The sequence below is a fragment of the Lathamus discolor genome, chromosome 3, assembly GCF_037157495.1.
Source record: "Lathamus discolor isolate bLatDis1 chromosome 3, bLatDis1.hap1, whole genome shotgun sequence".
NCBI classification, from domain to species: domain Eukaryota; kingdom Metazoa; phylum Chordata; class Aves; order Psittaciformes; family Psittacidae; genus Lathamus; species Lathamus discolor.
In genome coordinates, this window is record NC_088886.1 from 81780840 (window position 1) to 81793369 (window position 12530).

At 38.7% G+C, this 12530-nt stretch overlaps 1 protein-coding gene across 1 annotated transcript in view; it reads left to right on the forward strand.

Annotated features, from left to right (window-relative positions):
* The window catches only part of FAM117B (family with sequence similarity 117 member B), a 29729-nt gene extending 18178 nt beyond the window's left edge, over positions 1-11551 (forward strand). The window contains exons 5-8 of the mRNA XM_065670076.1: positions 1161-1304; positions 2332-2557; positions 3356-3476; positions 5664-11551. Coding sequence (XP_065526148.1) covers positions 1161-1304; positions 2332-2557; positions 3356-3476; positions 5664-5982 — 810 coding nt within the window. The 3' untranslated portion in view covers positions 5983-11551. The remainder of the gene's footprint in view (positions 1-1160; positions 1305-2331; positions 2558-3355; positions 3477-5663) is intronic.
* Positions 11552-12530: the final 979 nt, after the last annotated feature.

The window sequence follows — 12530 nt, forward strand, 5'->3', positions numbered from 1 at the left end:
AGATTTTCCATGGTTTTTGAGAATTTGAATGCAAAGTCACAATGCTTTGATGCCTGACTGTGCATGGTCTTGGTACTTAGAGGGGAAAAAACAGCCAAACAAGTAAGTGAGACAATAAAAATAATAATTAAAGGAAACAAAGCAAACAAAACAAAACCCCAACAAACAGCAAACGCATCACTTTGAAGACCAGCTGATAATGCTAGTGTCCTTCAATCAGCAGAGGAGATGTTCTCAATCACAGCACATTAGGCCATAGAGTCTAGGAGTTTTACATAGGAGTTCTACTGTGACTTTTAAGTGTCATGCTGTTCCTCAAGTTGAACTCAATGTTTGCAGGACATGTTCTATTATCTACAGTAGTACTCAACAAGAGTCTGTATTGAACTTAAGGGCAGAATTTTCTAATGTTCTGATAGCATGGCTTTCTAATGGTGGGGGGAAGATGCTAATGGAGAAGGGAAATCTCAAGAAGTTGTGGTGTACAAAAGGGGCTTTGGAAAACTTCAGTAATGTGTTTTCTGAGAATGTAGTTTTCATGCACACTTGGAAACACTGGATGTTTAAAATGTTCTGTGTATTAACATTTGGGTTTTTATTATTTCTGTGGAAGTCTTCCTGAATTGTCTTGTTAACCTTATATATATAGTTGCTGTGTTGGTCTTCATTTCTAGCATAATGCAATCTTGCATTTGTGGAATACTTTTCCTTCTGCATGTGTCTGTTGCTGTAAATGACAGCAGACTTCCATTAAAATATGTTTTAAATGAAATTACAAGTGGTAAATCCAACAGTGAAGGAACTGAAATTGTGGTATGGCTCATTTCAGGAGGAATGTGAATGTATTTTAAAGGCTTCAGAATTACTTATATTTGAATGTTTCTGTTAAATTTTTACTTGTCAAATGTTGTTGAGCTGGAGGCAGACCATATCAAGGGACATCTTGAAACTAGATTGTCGAAAGCTTTTCCTGCTAGAAATTAGATTTGAAACAAGGAAGCTCTGTTTCTTTCATTAAGGCATCCATTTTAACACAATCACTATAGTTTCACGTAAATCCTTGATATTGAGGTGTAGATGTGTTTTGTTTAAAGGTTCACTTTTAAGCAGAATTAGTGTTTTGTAAATAAATCTATATTGCTTTCTCACTGGTTTCTCAGGCTCCCATCCCAAAGAGTGCTCTTGTTCCTGTGATACCTATTGCCAAATCAACAGGATCGCGATTCCGAAACAGTGTGGAAGGACTGAATCAGGAGATTGAGATAATAATTAAGGAGACAGGAGACAAAGAGGAACAACTTGTTGTATGTATCTGCCACCATATTTGTTTTCTATTATTTTGGTTTTGCTCTGAGTTGTTTCAGTTACAAGCTTCGTTTTGCACAGTTTTTTAGTGCAATTTGCCTGGAATTCATTTTGCTTTCTTTAATAAAGGTAGTTGAAAAGTCTCTTGGAAAGCATAATGAAGAGTTGAATCTGAACCTTTTCTGCTGTGATTACTGTGATGTAATTAGTTTTCCAGTAAAATAAGAAATCTCAGTAAAACAAGACAAGACAACTGGTCTGTTTTGGGAGTTCTTGTAGTAACTTTTTCTTCTTTTTGCCCATGGTGAGCTACCCCCATCCCAGTTGAGGCGTAACTTGCCCGTTTTTAAATTTTAATTTTATTTTTAGTAGTTGTTTTTAGAGGTAAATTTAGAGTATCAGAAATACAGGCCATGAAGATGATTAAGGGACTGGAACATCTTTCATATGAGAAAAGGCTGAGAGAGCTGGGACTGTTCAGCCTTGAGAAGAGAAAGCTCAGGGACGGTCTGATGTGCAGGATGGAAGAGGAGGGAGCTGGGCTCTTCTCAGTAGTGCTGAAGAGGGCAAGAGGCAGTGGGCATAAATTAACATGAAATTCCATCTGAACACTGGAAAAACACCTTTCTTTCTTTCTTTATCCCCCAAACCCTCAGATGTTTGAGGGTGCTCAGAACTGGAGCAAGTTGCTCAGAGAGGTTGTGGAATCACAGTCTCTGGAGGTGCTCAAAACTTGGCTGAACACAGTCTTGGACAGACTGCTCTAGCTGAGTCTGCTTGAGCCGGGGTGTTGGATTAGGTGATTATCAAAAGGTCTCTTCCAACCTCAGCAATTCTGTGAAAGCTTGAAAACTTGCCCTTAGTTTCCAAACCTGACTTATTTTCTGTTGGAGTCTTGTGTAATGAATGAAATTTTCTACTTCAAACAGCTTTATGAAACCTGAAAAACCCCTCAGCATTACTGTATTTAAAGAAATTGCTAACCAGGCAAGAGCCAGGCATCTGATTCATTTTATTTTTTACCAGCCTCAAGATATTCCAGATGGGCACCGTGCACCACCTCCGCTTGTTCAACGTAGTAGCAGTACTCGCAGCATTGATACCCAAACTCCTGGGGGAGCAGACAGGGGTAGTAACAACAGCAGCCGCTCCCAGTCAGTATCTCCAACCTCATTTCTTACCATCTCTACTGAAGGCAGTGAAGAAAGTCCATGTTCTACAGATGATCTTCTTGCTGATTCCAGAGATAAAGGTACTGCATAACTAAAAATTTAACCATGCTAAACTGCAACTTGTTGCGATGTGCACGAGCACGTCATAGAAGAAGGGGTTTGTTTCCCACATCCATGGAGAAATGGCTCCAGATACTGTGTGTGCACATGTGTCTAGTGGTCTGTAATTGAAGCTGGATAGATGTAACTGAGGAATGTGTGCTTCCCAAACAAGTTTTTGTCTTTAAATAGTGGATTCAAGTACTTTAAGCAAGCTGGAGAAGCCCAAGTGTACAGCAAAAGGTGGAACAGCAAAGTAGACTAGTACTGTTGCTCGTGTCAGGTATTCTTCATGATCTCAGACAAAATGGGCAATCTTCTAGGACTTCATACATGCACCCGTAAAAGTTCAGCTGTTTGCGGTGTTTTTTGATTATTCTTTTATCAGAAGTATTCTGAGTTAATCTAGAAAAATTTTATAATTCAACATAAACTTGTTCTGGTTTTTAAGGAATACGGCTTCTGCCCATTTCTTTTGGCTGGATTGTGACAGCACAGGACCATAGATTCACGTTCGAAGTTACAAAATAGAAGGGTCTAGGAATAAACAGAGATTGAAGAGGAGCCTGAAAATAGTATTAGGAGAAATGGATAGGAGTAAAGAGCTTGAGATAGTAAACCTTATTTGCAAATAAACTTGGAGGCAAATGAAAACGTTTCTTAATTTTATATTGTTGGTAATGAAGTGGTTTCAGTTTTGGGGGGTGTTTAAAGATTGGGGTTATTGGAGTTTTTTATAGTGTGACACATTAAAGTAACGAGAAATTCTTTACCTGCAGAGAATGGGAATAATTCTCCCTTGCCAAAATATGCTACCTCACCAAAACCCAACAACAGCTACATGTTCAAGCGTGAACCTCCGGAGGGCTGTGAAAAGGTTAAAGTGTTTGAGGAAAGCTTGTAAGTTGATCTTTACTAAATAAGAAATATTCAGTGTTACCCATTGGTTTATTGATTTTGTGTTGGAGCAAAATCATTAGTCCAGTTACTAATACCATGCTAACAGCCAGATCTCTGTTTTGTGTGACTATATAGTGGCATGTATGAGTGTATTTTATTGCTGGATTCTTTTTTTAAATTGGCATATTGAGAGACATTTTAAACCAGCATAACTTGAGAGGATTGTCTCTTACCTGGTAGATAGTGGGGGAGGAACTCAAATAATCACATGTGATAAGAAGCTGTAACACAGGTGTATCAGCTAATACGTCATGACTTGACAGGCACATTGTAATCTAGACTCTGAAGACCTTATTCTTTTCAGCTATGTCTGTGTAGCTGTGAAACCTCTAGTGACAGATGGGTAAATTTGACCCGAAGTATTTGATGCTTTGTTTATTGTGAAAATGCCAACTTTTTTCATTTGGAAATATTCTGGGGACTTTATGTTTTATTCTTATTTTCAGTGGAGGTTTTATACCCTTGTGTTAGTTGTATGCAGGACTCTTAACCTGTAATTAAAAACTTCATCACACAGGAAGCATAATTTGTTTATAATACTCTTATATTATTTCAGCAATTCCTAGTTCTGCTTATTCTAGTGTAAGGAGTAATTTAAAAAATTATATGTGGCTTGTATTTTCCATCTCTGATTGCTGAAAATGTATTCTGAGAGTTCTTTAGGATCTCTTCCTAGCAATATAGGAAGGGTTACAGTAACTTAAGTTAGACTGTGTAAGCTACGTTTCCAACAGATAGAATAGTCTCCACTTGCTCCAGGAACATACTTTATTGTAACTTGACTTGCATTTGCATTTCTTTTCGGATGTCCTTGCTGCGTAACTGTAGGACTGGTCTGCTGTACAATGAAACAGGCTTCGACAGAACTCTTTACGTAGATGCTGCTGATGAATCCTTTTCACATCTGGCACTTGCATTCCACATGTACATGGAATACATGAGTGTAACTATTTAATCCTCAGCCTTTGCTTAACATTATTTGTTTGGAGCTTTTAGGATTTTCATTTGGGGGGAAAAAATTACAAACGGATTTTTGGCTTTTCTGGATACTCAGAATTGCCTAACATGGAAACATACCCTATTTCACAAGCATAATTACTTTTCAGAGTAGAAGTATCTTCTACAAGAGTATACTGAAAGGTCAGCTTACTTGGCCCAGTTAGAATGAAGATAGAAGTCCATTCAGCTATCTAACATACACATGGAAGGGAATGGGAGGTTATAGGCTAAAGGACAGTGCTGGCAACAAGAGAAAAATGGGTATAAATTTCTGATGGCTTTCTCCAGCAGTGAAGAGAGGCTTTGGAACAGATTCCCATTGTTTCGTCTTAAAGAGTTGGACTAGTTTAGTAGATTTACATTGCATCATTTGAGATACACAGAGGGCATTCTTGTGCTATCCATAATGTCTTTCAGCTGTCTTTCATAAAGCATGAGTTGGTTGAAATATATGTTGAGATGGCAAAACTGCAAGTTAGGATCTAAATATGTGTTCCACGCTTCCTTCCGTGTTTACAGGTACTTAATCATAAATGCCATTTTGAGAATACTACGTTTTATTCCTTGCACTGAGTTTTTAAGGAAAAGGGTCTTTTACAGAGATTCAGGCCGCACTCAGGTGAACATGCAATGGAGGGCGAAGTACAGGGAAGAGAATCCCACTATGATCATGAACAGCTCCAAGATGTGCAATATTAGAAACGTTGCTATGCCAGCTTTCTCTCACAAGGGTTGGTGTATAAAGAGTGTCGGGGTGGGGCAGAGTGTGTTGGGTCGTGAAAGCTTCTGGAGAGCACGATCAAGAATGCTTTCTCATATATTGGATATGCCAGTACATGGACAGGGTTTGTGATCTGCAACATGAACTTAGTGTCTTCCTTGGATTAGGAGACAGCCTGCCCTAATAATGTGTTGTTTATCTTTTAGTATGTGTAAAGAAGCAGTTTAAACCACCTCACTGTTTGCCACGTGGTACAAGTGTCATTAAGGCATTACCGAGTGGGTGAAATACTTCAAGTTTAACTATCAGCTTGTCTCCACTGGTGTCTTCAGCCATACATGCTTGCCATTGACAGGATTTGGTGGTTCAATGTGATTTTAAAGCTACTATGTGTATTTTATTTCTAGGCCAAAGCCATTGCATGAAATTCCAGCCTTCTACTGCCCTGACAAGAACAAAGTGAATTTCATTCCTAAAAGTGGCTCTGCTTTCTGTCTTGTCAGCATCCTCAAGCCACTTCTTCCAACACAGGATCTCACACTTAAGGGCACCACACACAGCCTGACTGTCTCCTCCAGCATGACACCCAGTTTGTTACAGCCCATTTCTATGGCCTCCTTGTCTACAAACACAGATCAAGACAGGATCTCTCGTGGAACAAGTACAGTAATACCACAGACCTCTATACTCCAGCAATCCGGACCTATTGAGGAAGCTGAAGGATAGATTTAGATTGTCTTGACATTTCTCTGGGCAACTACTGGGAAAAAATTGGAACCAGTTAACTGGACCTTGCTGATCACACTAGTTGCATTGTTTTAACAATTTATGGCACTGTCATTATTGGACTCTTTGTATAATTGGTAGTTTGGTAGCACATTGAGAAGTTCAGGAGGACGCAGCAGCTGATACTCTGTTGCACTTTCCTCTTAACGAAGACTCCGGTTCTGTTTCTCTCCTACTTTTTTAAACACTGGTGAAAACAAAGACGGTCATACTCCTTTGCCATTTAAAGGACCAGTTGTTGTGATGCTGTGTGTCCTTTGACTTTTTTCCCACTGAAACAAAAATCTCAAGACCAATCAGCTGATCCCGTTTACCATTGTAATATGCAGAGGGAGGGGCAATCAGATGGTTTTGCAAGATGTCTTTTGTATGAAAATGTGTATTTTGTAAAAATAATTGCCTTTTCTGGTGCGTAGCAGGTGGCGTTTAGAAGACGCTTTCCTGGTGATGATCCCCCCCACCCCATTTTATTTTGGGTTTTGGATTTTTTTTGTAGGGAAGGTTCTTTTTTTACTCGGCTGTTTTGCAGCTGCTGGGACCAAAGGATTGCTGAAGTATTTCAGCAGTCTCAAATTATGTGACCTTGCTGAACAGCCTCAGCCCTAAACTAAATAAGATAATATGCCTGAAACTTTTGAAACAGAATAGTATTCAAAAAGCAGTGTTAGTATATATAGTGTACATTTTTTTGATATTGGAAGTTTGCTTTTCAGGTAAGTCACATTCTTAAAACTCCTTCCTTCACGGAATTCCCACCAATGTTCGTTTACTGGCTGGAAAATTGCATTGTAAAGCACTTGCCCCAGTGTTGTTCTATTTGTCCATAATATTTTTGTGCAGGGGTGGGGAAAATAATGTTATCCTCTTACTCAGTATTGTTTCTTGCAGAAGATATGCCACTTGCCTCTTAGAGGCTTGCTTGGCTATTTACAGAGTTAGTCAGCCTGAATCATTAATCACTCTTGGCACAAATTTGCTCTGACATGACTCATCACTGTATTATAAACCTTGGCTACATAATACTGAAATATCTGTGCATGGTTTCCTCCCTGTTGTCATAGTGGTGTTTTGTGTGTCTGTTGAAGTTGATGGTTTGTCAGGCATGGTATCTGTTACACAGAAATTTACAGCAGCAGATACATTCTCCCTTTTTGACCAGCAACTTGGGCTGGCACGTAAAACAGAGGATCTTTTTAATACATGGTCTGTCCTGATATATAGCAGTTTATGATTCCTTTGAAATTGAAATGAAAGATGAAAATGGATGGAAAGGCAATTGTAAATGGAAACTTCAGGAAAAATACAATACAGATATGCAAAAAAACCTGCAGTGACCTGACTACCAGTGTTGTATCAACTTATAAAACAAGTTTACCTTGTACCTTTTTTACACAGTTAGATTCAGTAACTTCAAAGTAAGTGTCATCGTGGACAGTCTCTGGGTCTGAATATTGGTCTGTTACACATGAGCAGTTCTGACCATCTTGCATACGCATAGCTTCCATGGATCATTTGCATACTCTGGTCCACTCATAACTGCATCTGTTTAAAGATGGTACTGTAAATACAAAATTTGATTCAGTGCTTACTTTGCTAAATTTGGTTACGGACATTTCACTTGGGAGAAAAAAACCAAAACAGACTGCATACCTGTGCACATAAGTTGTGGGTTTTGATGCACACTTCCTGTTCCTTTAAATTCTACATCAACAGTTATGACAGCAATATGCTTTACTCAGCAAGTAAATCACACTAGATGGTATACTGAATCCTTGTTTAAAATGCTGCAAAAAATTCATTAAACAAAAAATGTACCAGAAAGTGTTGAAATATGAGACACGTTGAACTAGCAAGCAAGCAGAATTTGGTTTACTATCTATCTATCCACCGAAATAGACAGGACTGTGCAGATGGGACTGAAGAACTCTGTTTTGAAGTAGCAGCTCTGATTTATATTGAAGAAGTAGTTGAGGGGCAGAGTTCTAAAATAAGTGGCTTTGTGCATCAGATTTGGCCAGTTGATAATTCTTTCTATGCTTGGTGGATATTAATTAGTTTATTCTGAAACAGTTGCAGTGCAATTTGAAGTCTAAAGTTTACTGCTTTAGATAGGTTTTTGTTTTTGTTGTTTTTCAAACCTGGTGTGACTGGATTCATGGAAGATCAGATCATTCAGGTGAAGGAAGTACTTGTAAGTGTTTTCTGTTTCTGTAACAGTAGCATGTAAAGAGCTTCTCTGTCAATACCACACTGCCTAGTGCTTTATCAGGAGATCTTAACTGAATGGTTAAGAACCAAAGGGCTAAAGTTAACAAACAGTCTTTACTACAGCCTTGAGGCTTAACTGACTTCACCAAAACTGCATTCCGATGTTTGTTTTCATCACAGAGTGACTCTCCAAATAGCAGTGGGCTTTCATACCCTAGGACTTTGTTTTGCACCTCTTGTAGTACTTGAGCATCTCTTTGGTAGTTTATGTTATATGTTATTGGACAATGTACTGTACAAGTTAGTGAGCTGCTCTGATAAAAAACAAGCATGAGTGTGTGAGGTTTTTGCTTTTTATAAGAACTGCATGCGGGACAACATCCAGTCTCTTTTTATATGCAGGACAACTCCACCATTGTTGTGGCAGCTCTACTTTACTATGAATCCTTACTAAAGACTCAGAATTAAGAAAATATGACAGCTCTTGTTCCAAGACCAGCTTTTACATGTGTGCATACAAAAATTAGCCTTAAACTTTTTATGTGCTGTCTTGTGCCATAGCAGAGCTGTTAGATATATTAAATCAATTTCAAAATAGATTTGAGAGTGCATGGAGCTTTTTAAAAGTTCTTCTATTTATAGAGTGGGATATTCTGGTTTTGGGGTGCTTGACCCATGCATTACTCGAGCACAGTTTTACTGGAAGTTCAAGTCCTTTTGACATACTTTAAATCCTAACTATGCATAGACCTAGTCAGTTCCTTGATTGCCTACTTTGTAGCGTAAGAAAAATTAGAGGTCTATTTTTATGCACAACTTGACACACTTGATATTCTTGTTTTCGTGGTATTTCACACTTCTAGCCACACTTAAAGGCTGGTGGCGCTGCTTAGTAACGCTGACAGTTGATTTGGAGATGTACTGGATGGTGTTCCTCCAGCTGTAAATCCTACATAAGTCACAAGGAGGGAGGTATTATTGTAATGAAGGTCTGTGGTGGCAGCTATGGCTATTGATATCCTTTTTTAAAACACTCAAGGCACAAGGGAAGAGAACTTTGTTCAAGTTTGACCTGCTTCAGCTGTTCTCGTCTTGCTTGGTGCCATACTCCTATAGCAACAAATATAAGTGCTTGGAAAAGTAACAGATAATGCTTGAGTATATATATCTTGGAAAGAGGTTCTTATTTGCACATACATATCCCAAGTGAGGAAAAAAAGGGAGTGAAAATTAAATACTGCATACTGTGTAAGTAAATGATTGCTACGTTTGACTTATGTAAAGCAATAGCAGCTCTTAAAAGGTGTATTTAGTCTCAGGGCTATTTTTTTGGTTTGTTCTAAAATATTATGGAATTCAGAATCTGTTAGAAAACACTGAAGCTGAGTCTTTTGGGAAGAGAAAAAAGTCGTACCCATTAACCTTTCTTCTGCCTCAGGCTAACCTCTTGTTGCTTATTGGGTTTTATAGAATTCAGTGGTACAGCAATAATTCCTGGCTGAAGTACTATGTTCTGTCCCTGCCATCTCTGAAATGCTGATGTATTTACAGTAACTCACTGCCAGTGATGTCCATGTTTCCTTGCTGAGTATCTGACAGCTTTTCTGTGAAACTGGGAAGGTAAAAGAAAATGCATGGAGAGTCACCAGAGACAAGCAGTTACAAAGATCAGTGCTGCAGGGTGGCTTCTTGATTTCCATTTGACTCAATGTGCCCACGCACACATACAGTCTGTGTAGATATGCTGCTTTTATCTTTATGGCTTGAGGCAGGACTGGTGTTTGTAAAGATCTACCTTTGTGTTTTTTTATGGGCAGACTTGCAGACTTGTTCTCATCCAGAACTGATGTGTGCTTGTGTGTACCTCCAGAGCAAATCTTGTGTGTCATTCTTACTTGTTCTCATGAATATGATCTGCAAAAAGGACCCTGGACATAAAAGAATCAGACACTTGAGGAGTTCAGGACTGTGCTTTCTCTTTATAACTCCATAATTTAAGTGTGTGCACTTCATCAAATGTCACAGCTTAAAGATGTTGTGGCTTAGACCAACACCCTTAGAGGCTGGCATGTATTAAAATAAAAATGTTGGCTCTTAGAAAAGGTAGTAGAAGACGTATCTTTCCTAACCCAGGGAGGTGAAAAGCACTGTGGAGGAGCTAGTTTCATTAGGATCAAAGAGTTCTTACAGAATTGCTTTTCTAAGCCTGGGTGTGCAGGAGAACAGAATGACCACTTACTGCGAGATGTACCTGTATATTTTCTTGACATGAGTTTGTGAGTGTTAAGCAACTCTGAAAATCAGTTCTGCTCTTAACATTTTGGTCATACAGAGAATGACCCAGATGCATTGTTTTGAAACTGTTACTTTGCGTGTTACGTGGAGAGAGAATGTTAACTCTTCACAAGTGTTTTGTGAAATTCCAGTCCTGTGCCCTAACTAAACTGCAACAGTCTTTTTCTGAATGCTCCAAATGTAAATGGAGTCCTGTTACTGCTTGCTTGATTTCATTGCATGTCATCAGTAAATGCTTAAGGTATGGTCTTTGTTTAATAGTTCTTCATTGGGATTTGTATTTGACTACAGAGACTTCTGTATCATTGATAGATCTGTCTGAATTGCAGACGAGGACTTGGCCTGATAACACTGCAAATTAACATCTCTTACACAAATTCCTTTTGAAACAACTCTCTTGGGAAGATCTAGTAAGCTAAAAAACAATAGATAAAAACCTTCCTGGTTCCTCGTCCACCCTAATTCTCAATGTACTGATAGTTAAAGAGGAATATTGCTTGGCTTTATTCTAAATTATTTCATTTCTTGAAATGTGCAATTTTTGAGGGTAGCAGTCAAGGGGTGTCCAAAACTGCCATTAGATTTGCCTTTGTATGAAATCGGCTGATATGTTTTACTCTATTACACTGTGATAACTTGTGGAGGTGTTCTTGCATATGTTGTACTCATAGGTTACTTGTTGCATGTAAGGCGATTCTTGTAAGCAAGAGGAGTTCCAGGGGTGTTCTGCAAAAAGGACCTATTCTGAGGTGATGTACACTGGTGTAGAACTGGAGCAGCTCCACTAATTTCAATGGAATTCTTGATTTACACTAGTCTCTTTGCTATGTGTAGTTATGCCAGTACTATTTTGCACAATGTTATTTTGAATCTTGAGTTCTGACTTGTGAACTGTTTCTGCTGCAAACAGTGAACCTTTTACAAATTGCAATAGCGGAATGTTTTTGGGATGATTTTTTTATTTTATTTTTTTTTCCCTAAAATAAAAATTTATCACTTCAAACAATGGGCTAATCTTGGATTTATTTTTAATAGGGAGCGGGTTTATGTGCTTGAAGGTTTGCCTGAGGATTTACCCTGGGGGCAGTAGGTGTTTAGTTAAAAAATGTGCTTTTAACCCTTGCAGAGGAAATTCATTGGAGTGAGGATCTCTGATTAATTCCTATTCCTCTGGCACATCCTCATAATAGTCCTGAGAATCTGCCTTTCCCCTTCTTCATCTGCAGTAGGATTGGTCAGTTCCTGAGCACTTTACAATTCCACCGCTTAAGGGAAGATGCTCCAAGTCCTGGATTTCAGGGACAGAAGGATATGCAGCATGTGTTCTCCTGGGAGTGACACTATGGGAGCAGGACTGAAAAAAAAAAAGACCTGGATTTCTGCTGGTAGGTTCATACTGTTATTCCATACCTGGGAAGGTACTTACGTGTTTTGTTGAAATACTCTCATATTTGTCACGTTTCTGTTCTCTCAAAATGAACTTCTTTCTTCATGAGCAGAACTAGGTAAATTGTGTGGTTTTGGATTTCTTGCTAACTCTTGTATTAAATTTAGTATGTCTAAAAGGCTTGGAGCAGTTTTCCTTCTGGGAAATCATTGTCATCTCTATTTTGTTCTAGAATAACAGAGAGGTAGAAGGTTTCCCTTCTCAGGAAACCTTCTTTCTTCCTTGAGGAACTGAAGGATTACCGGTGTGTGCCCCTCAAGGCAAGGCTGTGGCCTTGTTTTTTATTGTCAATGGAAAAGTTTGGGCCAATACATGCAACAGCAGCATCGGGTTCCCAGGAATATGCATTTTACAGCTGGCGTCCATGGGTAAATTCATGCTTAGCTCTTGGTTAAAATGGAAGGGAGGAATTAACAGCTGTTGAAGTCTGGAGAAGAAGAGTCTTTTCTGTATATGATGCTTTATCACATTTTATTCCTTCTTTCATCTGTGTGGTTGTCTGTGGATGTTTTCCTGTCTCCAGGTGAACAGGACCTGA